Below are 20,811 nucleotides of genomic sequence, written 5' to 3'. Positions count from 1 at the left end.
TACACTACCCAGGCGCTCCTACCACCAGCAAGAAACATATCTCCATGAAGTCCTCGCTCCCTGTTATACAAATGTTTCTATTGCCATTAATTTCCCCTCCTATAACCTGACTCACATGCAGTGCCTGAAGCAAAGGACAGCCATGGTGCAGTGGAATGGTGTTCCTGGTTATGTTTCAGAGTGGTTGTAGGGTGGTGTGATGGGGTGTTCTTCCCACACTTGCCCTGAAATTGTTAATGAAGACAAAGAAATGGCTAATTAACCCAATAGGCCACAGGTGAGAGGAATCAGGGGGCTAAGTAATCCCCTGACTGAGTGAGGGAGCCCAGCTGAGGAGGAAGGAGCTGAGCTGGACTTACAAAGGCAGGAAATTGACATTTGAGGGGGCAGATGGGAAAGCCCGCAGTCACTCCCTGGGAGAAGGGAGGTGCGTTTGGGAGAAAGGGGGGAAGCCATGCGGGTAGGACACAGCTCAGGGAAAGGCAATAAGGTCTAGAAGGGAACAGACCTTGACTGCTGGCTAGAGGGTCCCTGAGCTGCAACCCGGAGTAGAGGACAGGCCTGGGTTCCCCTGCCACCACTGAAGAAGAGGCAGTACACGGCAGTGAATGGGAAGGCTGCCTAAGACTGCTAAAGGAAGACTTTCGTACCCAGGAAGGGGAAAATATGTAGAGTGACCTGGTCAGAGGGCTGAGTGACAAAGAGGTTGCAGCAGCTCATGGAGTGAGGGAGGGGCCATAGACCCAGAGAGGCCAGCAGAGGACACCATGCAACTGTAAGAAGGGGCGTCAACCTCATAAGCTATTCCTCAGAACGCCCAGGAGGAGGTGCCATTCTAGGGGAGAGTGGATCACACCGTCACAGGTGGAGTTTGTAGCAGGGCCAGCAAGAGAATTTCACAGACAGTATTTTGGAATAGAAACCCTGACGCTTTTATGTTTGAGAGAAATGGCTTCTTACCTCTGACTGCTAGATGTCCAAAAACTAGCGAGGTATCAGAGCTTGTAATGTTTCTATGCCTTACAGTACACATTTTCTGGTCAGCAATGAACCCTCCAATTTCCCAATTAATGTTCTTCTAACATTTATTGCTTGCTTTCATAGTGTTGCTGTAACAATTATTCAGCTGCTCACCCAAATCAAAGCAAACTATCACAGCTCCTGGAAACAAATCTCTGATGTGGTCCAAATCTGCCATCGTACATTGTATGAAGTACTCACCAGGAATATGGCCCAGATAATTTCTGCCTGAATGAATCACCACAATGCCCAGTAGATCACAACCTTTCAAGTTGGACACTACAGAGTGGGCACAGGCCCAACACAGGCCACTTCTCTCCACCCAAATCAGACTGTAGTAAGCAATCTCCATGTCACAGTGTAATCATTGCCCTTCCTCAAACTTCTGCAACCTCACAATCCAAGAATTACCTAGAATCCACACCTTGGCAACCCTGGCAGGACACATATTTCTTTTCCGAGCAGCCAAGGTACCTGCACTGTCAATTCCAAATCTGAGTACAAAGGAGGTCCCTGTTCCAAGGTAATACACTTGCTTGAAATTAGGCCCATATCCCAAAACCACAGAGATCTCAGATTCATTCTAAGACCTCTTCAGTGTACACACAAAATTATCTTTGTCCTTGGGGACTGAAATGCCAAAATGACACTGCTCTGAAATGACAAGTTGTTTTTCATATGAAGTGTACCACAGGGTGGCTGGTTATTAAAGAGGACGTGGGTCCCAGACCTACCTGTGACTAATCAGCTGCTTCCCAGCTGATGCAGTGAGGCCAGGGATCAGGTGATAACTGGAAGATGATCTGGTCCTTGTTAAATCTGCTAAGGAGCTCAGTTGAGCTAAAGAGCTGCAGGCGGTAGGAAGGTGCCTGCAGAAGTCCCTGGGTCAGGAGAAAGAACCCAGTTTATTTACAGCTCTCAGGTGGATGGCCTCCAAGGTATAATCCTGCAGAGTGCAGGAAATGAAAGATAATGGCACAAAAGAGATAGTCTTGACTCCAACATGGACAGCCTGTGTAAAGTATTCCTGCAGATGGTAGATACGTTCTTACAGAACACCTGGGTTGGGGGAAGGACATGACTGTGTTCAACTTGTGTCAAACAGTTTTATTTTGAAGAAATAAAGCCAAAACCCTGCAGAAAAGGGGACTGTAATACCATGGCTGGAGTATGTTTTTGATGCATGGGCTACTTTTGGAATTCTTCACCACTGCACAATGCAGAATTTTGCAGAAATTAATGTTGTACGTGCCAAATTTCCTTTCTCTCACAGAAATCGGCTGCAGTGTGGCTGGCTGCCAGCAGAGGCTGGTGGACCCGGGAGAGCCCCGCTCACACATAGAAGACACTGCTGCGGGGAGGGGGAGGGAGCTAGAGGGTTCTGGCAGTTGAAGTTCCCAGCATGCCCTGAAGGAGGTAGCAGTGCGCAGGAAACTCCATGCAAGCCTGGGACCAAGCATCAGGCTGTTTCTCCCTCTTGATCCCTGGGCTCTGGGGAGGGCAGGTTTCTGGGCTCTTGGGGGGAGAAGGGACAGGTATCTGGGCAAGGGGGGGCCGCAGCTGGGCTGAGGGGGTGAGGTGTGGGTATCTGGGCCACTGGGGGGGCATGGCTGGGCTCGGCGGAGGAGGGGTTTGGGGTGTATTCGTTGGGGGAGCACCATGGCTGGGCTCTGTGGGGGTGGGGTTGTCTATGTCTGGTCCCCTGGCTGGGCTCTGGGGAGGGGGAAGGGGGCAGAGAAATGAGAACTGGGTTGTCATAGGGGTTTCTTTAACTCTCTGCTCCTGGGGGAATTTTTGTGTGTGTCTGTATTGTTACCGACATACTTGCTCCTAGGTATTTTGAAATAAATTACCAAAATAATTGAAACTGGTGTGATTATGTAGTGTTATTTTGACAAATAAAATGTTCAGAAATTTAAAATATCGTGCGCAGAATTAAGTTTTTGGCACAGAAAGCCCCCAGAGTAATGGGCCAATAAGTTAATCCACTGGCTTATACACTGGAACAGAAATTTTCCTCTGGAATCTCTAACTGGCCACCCAGTAAATATGAACTTTTCTGATGAATGATTCCTCATGTAGACATTCAGCAACACTGTATCTCTCTTCATGTCTAACTTCCATTCTTCTTCTTCTTTCATATGGATTGGGTAGCTAGCAATGACTACAAATTTATATCTAGATTTGATAGCCAGCACATTGCCGCTGCAGTGAGATGGTGCATGTCCTTCAGGCCCCCGGTGAAAGAACAAAGGGGACACTCAGATATATTTCCCATCTATTTATCAGATATATATACACCATCGTTTGTGTCTGGTGACCTAAAAGTTACTGACAGGTGTTTGCCTTGTTTTCCATTTAAAGAGGGTTTGTCCACATCTCCCAGGAGATTTCCTGATGTGACTCAATCTGCACCAGTGTTTTTGACATAAATCAAAACCCGGTGGTTCCTTGACAGGGTCAATGACAAGCTATTTGTTTTGAGTGGTTGATACGGGCCACAGGACTCTCCTTTGAGCCTCAGTGTCAAAGTTGGGTGTAAGGGTCTGATGCGGTTCCATAGCAGGATTTTAATCTTGCCTTTGGTGGGTTCTGCAAGTCATTGTGCAGCGGGATCCTTGTGTTTGCATTGACATGGTTAAGAATGCAAGATGTCTGAGCAGCTCTTCTAATCTGCGAAGCCTCGATGTGCATTAGAACCAGGAGCCAGTCGACTGAAGTTGATTTGAGCATCCCTGACATTATGGAAGTTATAATTCCCAGGTTGAGAACCGATGGTCCAAAAAAGAACAGTACATGACCATTCTTCCCTCCAGAATTACTCTCTCTCACCCAGCCTATTTTGTGTATTTTTCTTTAATTTTGAAGCCGAGATGTAAACGTTCCAAAAATAAAATCTAAGCATAGAACCTGTTTTTAAACAAAAAACACAGACAAGGACACAGAGACAATCTGCAGTCACAGAGATGTATAAAAAGAAGCAACATCAGCAGCTCATTTGATCCCAAATGGCTACCTTTAGAACAGCATTGCATTTGATCCACTAGAAACATTCTGTGGACTTCATTGTTGAGGAAAGTACTAGAGTCTTCTGTTCACCTCCCTGAATTTAAATCTGTTAAATTTAGCTCATTTTCCTGTTTTCTCAAGAAAAAGTGGAGTTATAAATTCAGCTCATTATTTTAAAAATGCACAGTGAATAAAAAGTGGTTGAGGGTCAGAATGGATGACATAAAATGGCACTGATAGGTTGATCAAAGACAGAAGATGATGCTGTTTATTTTACCCATTCTTCCTACAATAGGCTGTTCAGCCAGGTTGGGCACATGTATACAGCACCTTTCGGGTTTTCTGAAAGTACTGCAGAAGGTAGATATGAGTAATGTGTGGCTGATCTGGAGATCCTTTAGACTTTGTTAGCATCATTCCTAGGGCTGCTCCACTGTCCTAGGATTCCCGCTGATCTCAAAATAACCAATTCATCATCATAAACAAGTTCTTCCCACAAGTAAGTGTGGATGTAGCCACAAAAAATGTTCAGTTGTCTATTCTGTCCATTCTTCATTTCTATATCATATTCTATATCATATTCTATGATCATAGATTAAATTAGATCTTCCAAGAATCTCAATGCTGGTCTTGTGCGGATTTATACAGCAGCCAGTTCTTTCTTACCTCACATGATTCAATTATCATTATTATTTAAAATGTGTGTCATAGGTTTACTCAGTCCTTCAGGATCACTACTTATACTTGGAGGAAGACGTGCCCAAGATGTTTATAAATAGAGAATAAATAATAAATAGTAAATAGAGAAGGCAAGGCACAAGATTACAATACAGACATGCAGATATAGAGTATAGAAACAAAAATGCACACCTTGTTGAATAAGCTGGCATAAAAGCCAATTAAAGCAGTTTACAAAAGGTGGAGCAGTCATAAAGTCGTGAAGAAACGTTAAATGAATCCAATGATAATGTAAATGTTATAGCTGAAAAATGCAGTTACTTATTCTGGGCCATAACATCAGCAGCACAATTATTTCAACCAAGAAATAAAAACCCGAGTTCTTAAAATTTTCTCTCCATAGTCCAACTGTCATGCCCCAGAATGGTTTTTGTTTGTATTGTTTTAATTTTATTTTAAAATTTTCATATGAATATATGCCCTTGTGATTGCCTCTACTGCAGCTTGGAGAAACCTATTTCTAGGGGTTAATTCATCATAATGTGCTTGACTGTCAGTAAAAGTACTAAGTAGTGTGAAATGTGGCCATGTTGCAGAGCAGGGGGTATGGAGGCTTGTGTGTTTTAACATAGACACTTGGTTTGTAGGAACTAGACTGAGAACTCAGTTTACACAGGAAACTGAACAGCCATCAGGTAACAACTATTGTGGTCCCACAACTTTGCCTGGATTTGAATGGGCAATCTAGAGGTACAAGAGCTTCTATTCTATTTTTCAATCCTTTCCTCGCCTTACTTAAACACAATTCCAGGTCCCTTATCACAATATGGCATCACCAATCCATGTTAACTTTAAGCCATGTGATCAGCCTGTTACAGAACCGCATGTGGAACAATAATCTGGATTCTAGACATTCCTAGGCTCTTATTCTGAGCTCAAGATAATAGCTCCTCTAAACAAAACCCCCAATTCTCCTCTATATTTTCCAAAGTCCTCTAATATACTTCCCTTCTCACACCAGAATTCATCCTCTGCAAAGAAGGTACTTAGAGTATCTATTGTGACTTTTTTGATATATATCAATGCAAAGAGGTGATCAGACACCATTAAACAAACAGGCAAAGTATACTTATTGATATCAATATATATAATTAGTGCAAAATCCAGATGTCATCGACCATATCATAGCACAGTTCAGAGCATTATACTGGATCTCACTTGTATATCATGCCAATGGATTAAAGAAGCTAGAGTAAAACATAAGCATGAATACTTTACAGCTTCATCAGTTTTCTACGCGCTAATATTTATATACTCCCTTTTGCTCGCTCTTCACAAATACATTTATGGGATGGATGTATAAGTAAGTATTCCTCTATATTTCTTTTCATTGTGGTGTAAGGGGGAAAGTGTTTAGATTTTATCTAATACATGCCCACAAAAGACATTGATTTATAAAGAGACTGTAGAGGTGGGATTTGAAGTTGGGTCTCAAAGTATCAGCATCCCCAGTTGAGTGCTCTGCCAGCTCAGCTGAATTTCTTCATACATAACCCAAAATTCCCTGAACACTTTCTCTGGCAGGCAGTTACATCTAAGATAGCTCAGCCTGTTTGCTATCTGTGCCTGAGGAAAGCAACCTTTGGCTTGTGAGCCTTGAAAAGCTTATATTAAGCACGTATGGCATTCTGTCTGTTTTAGGATTCTCTATAGCCTCCATCACCAGGTGGTATAAAAACATTTATAACAATTAAAACAAAAAAAATCCTTTACCAGTTTCCTCTCTTTGGACCCTTGAAGGAACATTTAGATATTTTACTCCCCTTTATCTTCAAATAAATCTTTTCCCCCTCTGCTAAAAACTCTGTATGATTTTACAATGTTCCTATGTAACCCAGGCACCTAATAGGGTAGCTGCTTTACAGGGGGCCATGTACTCTGTGTGAGTTGGGAGAAGCTGAACCCAAGAGCAGAGCTGGCTGTTATCCCTAACTCTGAAGCATTTTGCAGCAGGTTAGTGATATTGTTAACTCTCTTACAGGGAAACATGGGCAATGTTAATTATAGCAAGGGGAATTTGGGAGGGAAAAATAATTTCTTCTATTTTAATTGTATGCTTTGAATGTTGTTTTGATTTTAGCCAAACTGTTGCAGTTAAATTGTCTCAACTAGTATGAAAACCAACTTTTCTTTAAATGTAGTAATGGGGAAAGAGACATTTATATTTTGCTATTCTTGGTTTTGTATTTTCTTGTAACTTTTTTCTTCAAAGCTATACACTTAACTTAACTGAGTAATTGGTTAATCAGTTAGCTGACTGGCTAGTAGTGATTTCAGCAGAGGAAGAGTCTGCATGGATTCCAACTGAAGATTCCTACAAGCAAGTGTGGTAAGATGTTTTAGACTCTTCAGAGTGTACAGATTTCATGACCAAAGGTCTTAGACAAAGGCCTGGTCTACACTATGGGGTTAGGTCAAATTTAGCCGCGTTAGGTCGATTTAAAAATGACTGCATCCACACAACCAACCCTGTCCGTCGACCTAAAGGGCTTTTAAAATCGACTTCTGTACTCCTCCCCGACGAGGGGAGTAGCACTAAAATCAACCTTGCTGGGTCGAATTTGGGGTAGTGTGGACTCAAATCTATGATATTGGCCTCCAGGAGCTATCCCAGAGTGTTCCATTGTGACCGCTCTGGACAGCACTTTGAACTCTGATGCACTACCCAGGTACACAGGAAAAGTCCTGGGAACTTTGAATTTCATTTCCTGTTTGGTCAGCGTGGTGAACTCAGCAGCACTGGTGACCATGCAGTCCCCCCAGAATTGTAGAGCGTAGAATGTTTCTACGCTCCCCCTATCATCTTCATCCCTGAGGTTATTGCAGATGAGAAGGTGAAAAAAATGCACTCGTGATGACACGTTTTCTGAGCTCATGCAGTTTTCCCACACTGTTAGGGCACAGCTTAATGCATAGAGGCATTCAGTGGCAGAGGCCAGGAAAAAATTAAATGAGCGCGAACAGCGGAGGCATGACACGATGCTGAGGCTAATGGGGGAGCAAACGGACATGATGAAGCATCTGCTGGAGCTGCAGGAAAGCCAAAAAGAGCACTGACCCCCGCTGCATCCACTGTATAACCGCCTACTCTCCTCCCCATGTTCCATAGCTTCCTCACCCAGACGCTCAAGAATGCAGGGGGGGAGGCTCTGAGCACCCAGCCACTCCACTCCAGAGGATGGCCCAAGCAGCAGAAGGCTGTCATTCAAACAATTTGATTTTTAGTGTGGCTAAAATAAGCAATGTGGCCTTCTCCTTCCCTCCTCCCCCACCCCACCCGGGCTACCTTGTCCGTTATCTCATTTTTTTTAATTAATAAAGAAAGAATGCATGGTTTCAAAACAATAGTTACTTTACTTCGAAGGGGGGAGGGTGGTTAGCTTACAGGGAATTAAAATCAACAAAGGGGGCCGGTTTGCATCAAGGAGAAACACACACAACTGTCATGCCAAAGCCTGGCCAGTCATGAAACTGGTTTTCAAAGCCTCTCTGATGTGCAGTGTGCCTTGCTGTGCTTTTCTAATCGCCCTGGTGTCTGGCTGCTCAAAATCGGATGCCAGGTGATTTGCCTTAACCTCCCACCCTGCCATAAATGTCTCCCCCCTACTCTCACAGATATTATGGAGCATACAGCAAGATGCAATAACAACGAGAATGTTGGTTGTGCTGAAGTCTGACCAAGTCAACAAACAGCACCAGCGAGCTTTTAAACGTCCAAAGGTACATTCTACCACCTTTCTGCACTTGTTTAGCCTATAGTTGAACTGCTCTTTACCACTGTCCAGGCTTCATGAGCCATGGGAGCAAGGGGTAGGCTGGGGTAGGTGCAACTGCGCGGTGCTGATGGCAGGGAGAGCAGCTTGAGGAAGAAGCTTCCAGCTCTCATGATATTCCAAGCAGGACTGAATCTCCATGAGACGAAACTTAAAGAAGAGAATGACCTGGAGTCTCTGGCTCCCATTCGGTGCTCTAAGAGGAGAATAGCCATGTCTGTCCAGGAGCCCCTGATCGACCTCACCGAGGTCTGCGAGGAGCACCCAGGAGAAGTATGATGGCTATCAGTCCTACTGTCTGCCACGAAGGCAAGGAGCTGCTGCTGTGTAGCAATGCAGTACTGCATCTGCCAGCAGCACCCAGGAAACGTATGGTGATGGTGAGCTGAGCGGGCTTGCCATGGTATGGCGTCTGCATGGCTAACCCAGGAAAAAAGGCACAAAATGATTGTCGTTGCTTTCATGGAGGGAGGGAGGGAGAGGGGCCTGATGATGTATCTAAAACCACCCGCAACAATGTTTTTGCCCCATCAGACATTGGGAGCTTAACCCAGAATTCCAATGGGTAGCGGAGACTGCGGGAACTGTGGGATAGCTACCCACAGTGCAGCGCTCTGTAAGTCAATGCTAGCCATGGTAGTAAGGACGCACTCCGCCAACTTAATGTGCTTAGTGTGGACATATGCAATTGACTGTATAAATTCGGTTTCTAAAAATCGACTTCTATAAAATTGACCTAATTTCGTAGTGTAGCCATACCCTTAGCTTTGGGACTCACCTAGCTTTTGGGACCTTCCGTTTCTTCGACAGTACTTCTGGTGGGACTGAACTATTCAGAGTTTATATTTGTTTCTTTATTATGTTATGTATACTGTGAAGATAATGCCTGTGGATTATAAACTACCCATGTTATGCTGTAAAATAGATGATTATGTTCTTTATCATAAGATTTTATAAGTTTTTTAATTAAATTCATTCTTTAGTTCATTTTGGGACATGAATGTGGGGAGGCTGACCCTGTGCAATTGTTGCTGAAAATCCTTACAGACTGAACTCTGGATCCCCAGTTACTTTTCTATGGGAATTGGGGTTTTTTAAGGCACTAGAGAAGGGCAATGAAGTGAACTCTAGCCCACCTAAAGGTTACACCTGTACAAATTATTCCTCCTTAGTCAAATCCTGCAGCCTTGACTCAACCACTCTGGCATATAGATTCCTCAAAAAATAATATTATTACTACTACTACTTCAGGAACATTGAGAAGAGAGAGACATTGGTTTTAAACCTCAGAAAGAGCTATTGTTTATAATAAATTCTCACAGCTCGTTTCTAACTGACCACACACAAAGTACATACTACCACAGTGATGGAAATTAATAATACATGAAATACCTGTGGAGCTTGAGTGTCACAGTTCCATAAACAGTAGTAAAGCCCAGAAGACGAACCCATCTTAGGAGAACACAGCGAAATATGCTTGGCTCAAAATACAAAACGATAACCTATGGAACAGAGAGACAAAGAAAGAGAGCTTCAGTGCCAGCTTTCATGGGGAAATAGTTGTTGATTCAAATGCAGAATTGGATTTATACAAAATAAGCAGCGGACATTTTCAAGCTTGTATTACTGTGTAACCCACACACCTCCTGGGTGTGGTGACCTGTCCCATCTAGTGGCACCGAGACCACTTAGAGGGAGAGAGAGATTATTGAGTCTGCTCTAGTGCCTTAGCTAATAGCCCAATGGCTTTTAGCTCATGCAGTAGAGGCTCATGAACTAAACTCCAGAGGCCCAAGTTCAATCCCACCCGCTGACAACTGGGGTATGTCGGTGTTACAACTGTATACTGAGATTTTACAGTAAAATAACTAGATAATCTGATCAACTCACTGGCACAGTTCTGGGTGCTGATTGCCCTGTGCAGGGAGCTGGCAAAGGCCGTATGACAAGCTATGGAGTGATAGAACCTCTAAACACACTTCTGAGGACTTTTAGCAAAATGAAAGCATATACAGTATATAAGAGCACAAAGGAGATTTTTAGTGGACTGTTATAATATTCTTTAGTGGGCCTCTTCCCACAGCTTGATTGATTACATTTATTATAGCAACTATATCACACTTCACAGTAATTCCTTCTAACAAACATGACAAAAGCTGAGCATCTCATTTTGCCTCTCAAACCCTTGCTGTATTACTCTTGATAACATCACCATCCTTAGCGTCAGGACATTGGTGATATATATGATGCCTCTCTTTTCCCTTCCCTTCCCTCCCCACCACTCTGGACTCTCAAAACCCAGCTGCCTCTTCCTCTACAACATCCCCTCCTCACACTGATTGGTAATTACCTTTGTTCACCTTCTGGCCTCTTCTTGTCCATACAGAACGCTGCTACTACAATCAACTTCTCTCATCACTCCAATGATGCACTCTTTTCTCTCAATCTCTTTGCTGACTTCCTCTCAGCTTCTTCATCAAGTTCAAGCTTTTCTTCCTAACCTTCAAGGCCATGAAATCAAGCCCTATTTATACAGCTCTGCTTATTTCCTCGAACAACCCCTACGGCTGCCAAAGCCTCCTTCATAGACACCTGTTTTGTATTCTTCTACCAGTCCTATTTTTGTGCCCTCTTCCATCCTAAAACCTATGATTGGAGCACTCTCCTTTTTGCAAAACAACCGCCTCCTCTTCATTCTAATCCTTTTTACAACTACATATCTCCAAGAAAACCTTTCATCATCAACCAAAAGAGACAGAGACAAGTAAAAAAAATCTGCACCACTATGAGATTGAACTTGATTGTGTGTCTGAACTGTATTATCTGTATCTGACCTAGACTGTTCTAGAAGCACTTAGAGCAGTGGTGGGCAACCTTCAGCCCATGGGCCACACACAAGTGTGGAAGTGGTGTGGGCCGCAGTGATATGCTGGCCGTCACTTCCCGCAGCTCCCATTGGCTGGGAAGGCAAACCGTGGCCACTGGGAGCTACAGGTGGCCATGCCTGTGGATGGTCAATGTAAACAAACTGTCTTGCAGCCCACCAGCGGATTATCTTGATGGGCCGCCTGCGGCCTGCAGGTTGCCCACCACTGACTTAGAGGTTTTGGAGAGGAATATTTTATAAGCTGGAAGGAAATAAAATTGGAAACTGATTGCAACAGAGATTATGCCTTCCTCTATGTTTGCACAGCACAAACCCAATGACAGTGTTCAGTAACTATGAACAAAGAAAGAGTTATATAATATACTTGGTGCTCAGAATCAGTAAAATCAGTCTAGAGGAAAAATGCACTGAAATGTTCAGGACCATCTGCCAGTCAGCCCAGTACACAGTTAGTACTTTCTGGCAGTAGTGGTATTATTGTGCCTATGGCCTGCCACGTTACATTATCTTCCTAAGTAAATGCTTTATTCGGAGCAAGAATTCTAGCCCAGGATGTTGGCAGGAAGCCCAGAACAAAGTCCTCTGGGTGACATAGATAGATTGACGAATGGTGGAAGAAAAAAATGGCAGAGATGTAGATATAGAGCAAGAGCTGGAAAAATCTCAATTTCTCTTGCTGAAGAACCAAGATGTAATTTTTTTTTTAAAAAAATCATGTTTTGCCAAATCAAAAACACAATGCAAAATGTCATCTGTTTTTGTCAGTCCACTCTCAATGAAATGGATGTGCTTCAAAGAAGCAGGTGATTCACAGCATTTGACAAATGCTGCAAGGAGAGAAAAGAAATGCATACAACTGTGTCTTCTACTTCATTTCTATCAGTGGCAATGCATCTTAGCAGAGATGCTACAAGTGCTACTGAGCCCCCACCACCAATTCTTCTTATGGCAGACCGGGAGATGGGGAGTGAGATGCAAATGGATGAAAGCCAGAGAGTGAGGAGAAATGAATCTCAATCTTTCCATAAATATTCAACCCAGATTCACTCAATTTCTAGTATGCACATTCTTGAGCTAAATTATATCACAGTGAGAAACCAGTCACTGATGAGATAGTTTACCACCTCTGTTTCCCAGAGAGCAAGAATTGTAGGAGGACAGCATGGTCATGGTGGATGCACATTATCTACCTTCAATCATGAAATGAACTTAGAATTAGAGCTGGTTGATAATTTTTTGATGAAACATTTTTTCTTGTGAAAATGCCAATTCATCAACTTTGCAATTGTTCATGGGAAAGGGTTAGTTTTGACAAATTAACTGTTCCTAAACATTGTGAAAAAAGTTTCAACCTGCTTAGACATTTTCTAAAAAAGTTCTGTTTTTCAGGGCCAAAATGACTTTTCATTAGGACTTACCTACATGGCCGATAGTTTGGACTAGGAGGTGTGAATTGCAGTGCGCACCCAGTGGTTCCTTTTTGTTCACGATGGCAGCGTCCACATGAGGGAGTTACAGCGCAGCACATGGCAATTCACATCCCCCTATAGTTCGAATTACAGGGCCACATAGACAAGACTTTAGGGAATGTCTACACTGCATGTTTTTTTTGATACCATGTCGATTACATATCTGCACAGTCCCTCCCCCACCCAAGCACGGGTATAAATAACAGTATATGGTGAGGCACAGCTTAGTCAAGTAAACTAAAGATACACCTGAAGAGTGTGGGTATGCAAGTACGTACCCTAAATGCTTTCTAGTCATCCAAGCTGTGCCCGTTCATCTACACTGGTGTTTTAGTAGTGTAATGTCCCATTGCCTCCCCGCTGCCGGAAAAAGCTCCTCCAGCTGGGAAAGGCACTGTCATTTCCCTGTTGTAAGAGTCTTTCCCAGCAGCAGGGAAAGACTTCAGCAGCGAGGAAAGCTCTAGCCAGAGCTTTTCTTTGCCAAGTGAAGTCTCTAGCAGGGGGAGCTACTGAAGTTTTTCCACGCTGTCTCTCTTCTGCAAGCCTTTCACTGGTAGTATGTCCTCACCACAGTGTGGATGCTGCTCGCTTTTCTCTGCAGCATGCAGCTACATGTACACTGCCTGCCAGCGCCAGTGGTGTGCCATGTAGACGAAGCCTTAGAGTAAACAATTGTACAAATCATTTTAAAAGATCAAAAATGAAAAGAATTTTCAACTGACCCTCTCTAAAGTTCTTTTTCACATTTACAGTTTGAACTTTTTGTCCTGATTTAGGAAGGGAATTTTTTTTTGAAAATTCTCATAGGCTGGGAAAACTGTTCTGGCCTGTTCTCCTTAGAATATTAGCTGGAAGAACAAACACAATGGAAATGCATCTTACATGCCTATCTCCCCCATAATGCTAAGGGTGTCAAGTATCAGAGGGGTAGCCGTACTAGTCTGGATCTGTAAAAGTGGCAAGAGTCCTGTGGCCCCTCTAGATTAACAGACGTATTGGAGCATAAGCTTTGCTGGGTGAATACCACTTCTTCAGATGCATGTAGTGGAAATTTCCAGAGGCAGATATAAATATGCAGAGGCATTCTAAGGGTGGTTTCTCCTAAAGTTATGGATAGGACCAGTAATTTTCTATTGCCAGTTAGGGTTTTCAGCTCTCAATGTCATACATTAGTACCGTTGCAATTTACATAGCAAAGTCAGTAACACTATCTCTGGTAAAAAGAAAAGGAGTACTTGTGGCACCTTAGAGACTAACAAATTATTAGAGCATAAGCTTTCGTGAGCCACAGCTCACTTCATCGGATGCTCACGAAAGCTTATGCTCTAATAAATTTGTTAGTCTCTAAGGTGCCACAAGTACTCCTTTCTTTTTGCGAATACAGACTAACACGGCTGCTACTCTGAAAACTATCTCTGGTGTTGAAGTTTGTAGGAGGGAGAAATTGCAATGATTCATCTGTGGTTCCTCCATACCAGAAAAGCAATGTCAGAAAGGAATATTATGTAGTAACTCTGAACTGTGAAATTAGACGAAGGTTTCTAACCATCAGAGGAGTGAAGTTTTGGAATAACCTTCCAAGGGAAGCAGTGGGGGCAAAAGATCTATCTGGTTTTAAGATTCTACTCGATAAGTTTATGGAGGAGATGGTATGATGGGGTAATGGGATTTTGGTAAGTAATTGATCTTTAAATATTCAGGGTAAATAGGCCAAATCCCCTGAGATTGGATATTAGATGGATGGGATCTGAGTTACTATAGAAAATTCTTTCCTGGGTATCTGGCTGGTGAATCTTGCCCATATGCTCAGGGTTTAGCTGATTGCCATATTTGGGGTCGGGAAGGAATTTTCCTCCAGGGCAGATTGGAGAGGCCCTGGAGGTTTTTCGCCTTCCTCTGTAGCATGGGGCATAGTTGACTTGAGGGAGGCTTCTCTGCTCCTTGAAGTCTTTGAACCATGATTTAAGGACTTCAATAGCTCAGACATGGGTGAGGTTTTTCATAGGAGTGGGTGGGTGAGATTCTGTGGCCTGCGCTGTGCAGGAGGTCGGACTAGATGATCAGAATGGTCCCTTCTGACCTTAATATCTATGAATCTATGAATCTAAGTCTGTTACATTATCAAATGAGCTGTCTGGTCTATTCCTTTGTCACACTATCTGCCGTTGTCTGACATGGAATAGCTGGCACATGCATTGCCTATAGGTAATTCTGTCATAGACGATAGTATTGGACTTGAAATATGGTCTTTATATGTTTCACACTTGCCTCTGCATTGGTACTCATCTTGTTGGTGGTTAGTGTGCCTTTGAAGCTTGTGCTTTCCTTTTCTCTACAGAATTTATACACTCTTTAAGCACATAAATGTCATCCAGCATGATCTAATACACAGAAATACTTGTCAGTGCTTCAGTGCCTGGCTCTGAGAAAGGGCTTCCTGTAACAGAGGTGACCTTTGTGGTGTTATGTAGGCTTGCCATCTAAACTCATCATAGTCTGGCCCTATGCCTTCTAGAAAACAGTCTGATCAACTTATATGTGAGCATAATGCCATCAGTTCACAATGACATGAACAGAGGTATTCAAGAGCCTATGTACACTATGGGTATTGCATACAAGTGTTAAGGACATGATTCCCTGCTCAGATTATCTGCTGAAATATTAGTGAATGTGCAATTTGTTATCCAACCTTATATTACCAAAAAATATTTCCCATGCAACTGAATAAAACATCTTAAAGGTGCAGTGACTCCTGGATCTATTTTCGCACTGACTAACCAAGATGAACATTTCCTTCCACTTCCGCTCAGTTTTTTTTAAATGTCATTTGTGGTTTTTAACTCAAAACACTTTACACTAAAATGCCTGTGGCTACACAGTATCAACTTGTTGTGTGATCCTGTCAGGTTCCACAAGATAAGCATGATAGGACTGGGACACACAGTCCTCAGTGGAACATACAATTGCTACAGGAAACCATAATAGTGGCTCAGTAGGTTTTCTTCTTTCCTATGACTCAGAATTGAATTGAACCAATGCCCCATCATACAGAGTTCGAAGCACTCTACTGCTAGAAGGCATCTCTTACAGACGAGATGTAAAATCAAAGCTCTAACCTTTAAAGCTGCTTCCACATTCTTCATAGAAGTAGGTATTTTAGCTTTGGTGGCCCCATCAAAGACCAACTTGGATAACTATTCCTACCTACCTAAATCCTCCTGTGTGGTTTCAACTGGAAGAATTGTTTTCTCCTCTTCAGGTGGTAATGACAGAACTCTAAAGCTGCTCCATGGCATATATTTTTTCAGCGAGCACTGTTTGACTCCCTGACAAGAGTCATCTGGCAGTTGAGCAAACAGAACTTTGGGTATATCATGTATATGGTTGAGGGATTGTCCTCCTGGCTCTCACTTTTTTTACCTGACCTGAAATATTCGCTGATATTTTCTTCCGTTTGTGACTATGGACTTCTGCCAAAGCCTCACATGGGATTTCTGTACAGTCTATTTTCAGGAAAATATATGTGCAAATGATTTCCAAATATCGACTCTTTCAGCAACCTGATTTCTACCTCAGCGCAACCAACTTGCAACAACTTCCAAAGCCCTATTTCTGAGCTCACTGCTGCCACTTACTACAATTTCTACAGTCTGAAATGAAGAAGGAATGTAACACAGTAACTAATCCTATTCCACTGTATGTTACTGGATCTCATTAATATTTACTGAAAAATAACAGAATCACTCTTATTATCATAAAATAAACCACACATCTCTGTGTAAATAACAATAGACAGATAAGCTAACAGAGAGTCAGGGCTGAGTTTGTGTGTTTAACTCGTACTGAATATTTTCACAGCTTAACTGAAAAAGAAAATATATGGTCACTTTCTCCGATATGTTTAATAACATTTTTGCTCAAGTCCATTTTGAAAGTGGAGAGAGATGGAAAAATCGAGGTTAGGATGTCACTCCCCCTTGGCACCTTCTCATTTACATATACCTACCTCTCTCTCCCCCTCAAAAAAACCTTGTTAGGGGATCCAAAAATATTGGAATCAAAGGCAGAGAATGGGTGTGTGGCTGGCATCAAGGTATCCACCTATGCTGATATTCTAGTGTTCTATCTTAGGTACTTATAATACTCCCATTACAGTAGTATCTGAGCATCTCACTATCTTTAATATATTTATCCTCACAACATCCCAGGGAGTCAGGAAGCCCTGATAGCCTGGGGAGCCAACTGCCCAGCTCCTCAGTTAGCCCATGGAGCTGATCACACAGGTAGCTGAGCCTGCCAGACATCAAAAGTTTCCACGTTCCTGTGGAAGATTTCAATTCCATTGAATCAACATTTGCCAATGCAAAACTGTTCCGTCACAAGATTTTTGACCAGTTCTAGTTTAAAACTTACATAAAACGAGACCTGTGAATTCTGAACCTCCAGGGATAGTATGACCACCCAGAACTTCTGTGCCCCACATGTACTTCCCCACTGCTCCCTCCCAGCCAACCGCCTCAACATGCTCCCTTCACCCATGTTGGGCCTCCACACTTCCTTACCAAATTCAGCTTTTAAACACTGATAATGTATACGTGTTGATAGGCATGATAGGAAGTTGGGACATAGGAGAGCAGGATGTGTAGTGGAGGATGACAGGGAAGGGAAGATTGGAGGGTAGCATGGTAGCAAGCCCATCATAAAAATTTGGGACAATGGTACATTATGTTTGCTGGGACCCGACTCTCTCCCATTTCACCCCATTTCATCCCAATTGGGGAGAGGCTGAGCTCAACCTCCAGTACAACTGTACCTTTCCCCCCTCTTGTTAGCCCTGCATAGAAGGAATGGAATTCTGCAGGGAAATAGGAGAAGCAAGTCTATGAAGAAGCATAGGAGACATTTTGGTTCCACTTGGAGCTACACAGAATCATAGGATTGGAAGGCACCTTGAGGGGTCTTCTAGTCCAGTACCCTGCACTCATGGCAGGACTAAGTATTATCTAGACCATCCCTGACAGGTGTTTGTCTAACCTACTCTTTAAAATCTCTAGTGATGGAGATTCCACAACTTCCCTAGGCAATTTATTCCGGTGCTTAACTACCCTTACAGTTAGGATACATGTGGTATCTATTAACACTGATAACTACTTAGGTATAACTATAAGTGTTGATGAATATTAAAAAAAATGAGAAATTCCCACACAAAAAGCTTCAGTAACTCGAGCTGCAATTGCTGGACTGAATACTCCCTCAGTGCAAACTACTGAACAGAGATAAGCAGTTAAGGTATACAGCACTCCAGGTATGGTTTAAATGAGAAACTCATGAGTTGGGTGTAGGTGGGGTGCTAAATGCCACCTTATCTGTTTATTTCCTTTGGTTTTATGGTTTGCCTGAGGTATACAGTCAAAAAACTTCAACCCAAAGTTAACAAAAGGTTAAAAGAGCAAATCCAAACAAACCAAAAAAGTCATTTGTATTCTACAAACTAAAACTGCTACTAACTTTCTCACAGCCCTACAAAATAAACAGATATGGAAGAAGAGTTCTCAGAATGTGCACACTGAGTCCACTGTTAGAAAACAAGATTTCTGAATGTTACATAGCATTTAATAAAGCTGAGCACACATCCACTTTTTTTTCTCATCTGCACCATATACATAAAAGGATGTCTTGTATTCAAACCATGCATTATTCTCAAGCACAAGGGAGAATGAGTAGAGTGTAAGTGATCAGAAGATTTTAGAGGTCACTGCCAAATGAAAAAATACATCAGAACCAGTGGAATATGTGAAAGAACCTGATCAAAATGTCACTCAGCGATGCATAAGAATGTTAAGACCCTCCAAGAGACACAGCTTTGTCTATAGACAGTATGTTTTAGGGATCTCTCTCTCAACTTTGCACAAAGACAGCTCCTCACCCCCAGCTCTGTCCTTGTGTTTATGTATCCCACTAGTCAGAGTTACATGTTCCCTTCTGTACCTGGCCCATGGAGGATGTTAGTCTGTTGCAGCCCCCCAGTCACAGAACTCTTCCAATCAAGCTGCACACAAGCATTTATTTAGCTCTAGCAGTTAAATCCACATTGTTCACCAAGTTGGCAGCCATCACATTAATGAAATGTAAATTGCTGTTGATCTGAGATACTTGAGATGAGCTTCTTCTGACCATAGAAATATGTATCCCAGTGGTCAGTGAGTTACATGCCATCCTCTGCATGCAATACAGTGAGTATGTGAGTATCCCACTATAAGTCCTGACTCTTTAGCTCAAGCTAGAAAGACTCCTGTTCAATCCCAGATGGCAGCCTTCACACCTATGTTTGGCTCAAAGAGATAGCATGAAGCTCCTGTCTGCCTGAAGGGAAAAGGACTATTTTAAAGCACTTCTTTGTAACGGGTTGTGTGTTCTTACATATAAAGAATGTTGAGAGGTCTTGATAAATTATGATCTACTCAGACAAGATTTAGGTGAAAACAAATCTAAAAACTTCTGAAATATGTTGGCCCCAATTTTCAGAAATGCTGGGCACCCACAGCTCCCATTGATTTCTGATGGAAGTGAGAGTGCTCGCCAGGGATAACATGTTTGAAAAGTTCAGAAACCAAAGCATGTAAGATGCAGCATGCAACATTAATGGACGGTTTTCTAAATTTGGGCCAAGCCTTTCTGTGCCTCAGTTTCATCATCTGTAAAATCAAGATAATTATCTCACAAGGATGCTGTGAACCTTAATTCATTATGGTTTATAAAGAAAACATGGTCAGAAAGCACCGTACAGAAATAAATTATCAATAATATTGTGACACTATAGGACTTCAGAGTGTGTGCGCGTGAGAGAGTGTAAGAGTAAAAACTGGTATATTTCTGCATGTGAGGTCTCTTTCTCTATATAGGCTTCCGCCAGTCCTTCACGTCTCCCTCCTCCTCAAATGAATGGCTATCCCATATTCTTTGTACATAAATTGTTTCTCTCTGGTATATCTCCAGCTACTTTACTTACCTAAGGGATCACGGTTGTATTTTTAAATCCTGGTGCTACTCCATTGACTCCTATAATGTATTGCCCCTAAAACATGAGCATCATTTAATGAGGTTAAAACCTTGTCTCAGTATTGGCTTCTTTAGATTAACTTTCCTCAACTCACAATAAATGTGCTGTGATTTATTATGATTCAGTTCTTCCCATTAAACAGATATCAAATCACCAAACTGCAATTTTTATTCACAACTTCTAGAAGAGATTGGCATGATTTTCCATCAGAAATCTTTGTCCCATGGCTCACAGGCAGTAACTAACACAGCAAAACATGCAACCCCACCAGACCCTTTACATTTGAAGTACTCTCTATTCAAACTGGCAATGATATGTTCCAAAATTATATTGGTCACTTCAGAGACTTCTTTTTGCTTATACTTATATGCTATATATATATATATATATATATATATATATATATATATATATATATATATATATATATATAAGGATTGCCCATTGCCCTCCATCCCCTTAGGCACCTGCCAACAAAACATGCAATTTTACAGAGAAGAGAAATCTGAAAAATATTTACTGACTGTCATCCCAATAGGAACTCATGTGCCTCTTCTATAAAGAAACATGATCTACCTTGTTTAAATAGAGGCTCTATGCAACAATAGATATGAGTAGAAGGGAGGAGAGTGGGAAGACAACAAAATTAAAATGAAGTCAAAGCAACCAAGGATTATGCTGTACTGACATTCCCACACTAATTTCAAATTGCCCACTTCTCCATTCAGGTCAGAATGCAGGAGCAAGCAGGTTTTATCAGAGTTGCAAGTGGTGCAAGCTGAACAATTAGCTTATTCCTGTACTGACTTTGCCCAATTTAACAACCACCTACTGCTCCTTTTGCTATCTTTGCAC

General features: G+C 42.3%; 1 protein-coding gene across 1 annotated transcript in view; it reads right to left on the bottom strand.

Annotated features, from left to right (window-relative positions):
• Positions 1-20,811, bottom strand: part of GPR158 (G protein-coupled receptor 158) — a 329,341-nt gene that overhangs the window by 56,046 nt on the left and 252,484 nt on the right. Inside the window, exon 6 of the mRNA XM_038393446.2 lies at positions 9,933-10,042. Within this exon, the coding sequence (XP_038249374.1) occupies positions 9,933-10,042 (110 nt within the window). The remainder of the gene's footprint in view (positions 1-9,932; positions 10,043-20,811) is intronic.

Source organism: Dermochelys coriacea, chromosome 2 (genome assembly GCF_009764565.3).
Source record: "Dermochelys coriacea isolate rDerCor1 chromosome 2, rDerCor1.pri.v4, whole genome shotgun sequence".
NCBI lineage: Eukaryota > Metazoa > Chordata > Testudines > Dermochelyidae > Dermochelys > Dermochelys coriacea.
The sequence above is the reverse complement of the archived record's forward strand: the minus strand, read 5'-3'. Positions and strand labels throughout refer to the sequence as shown.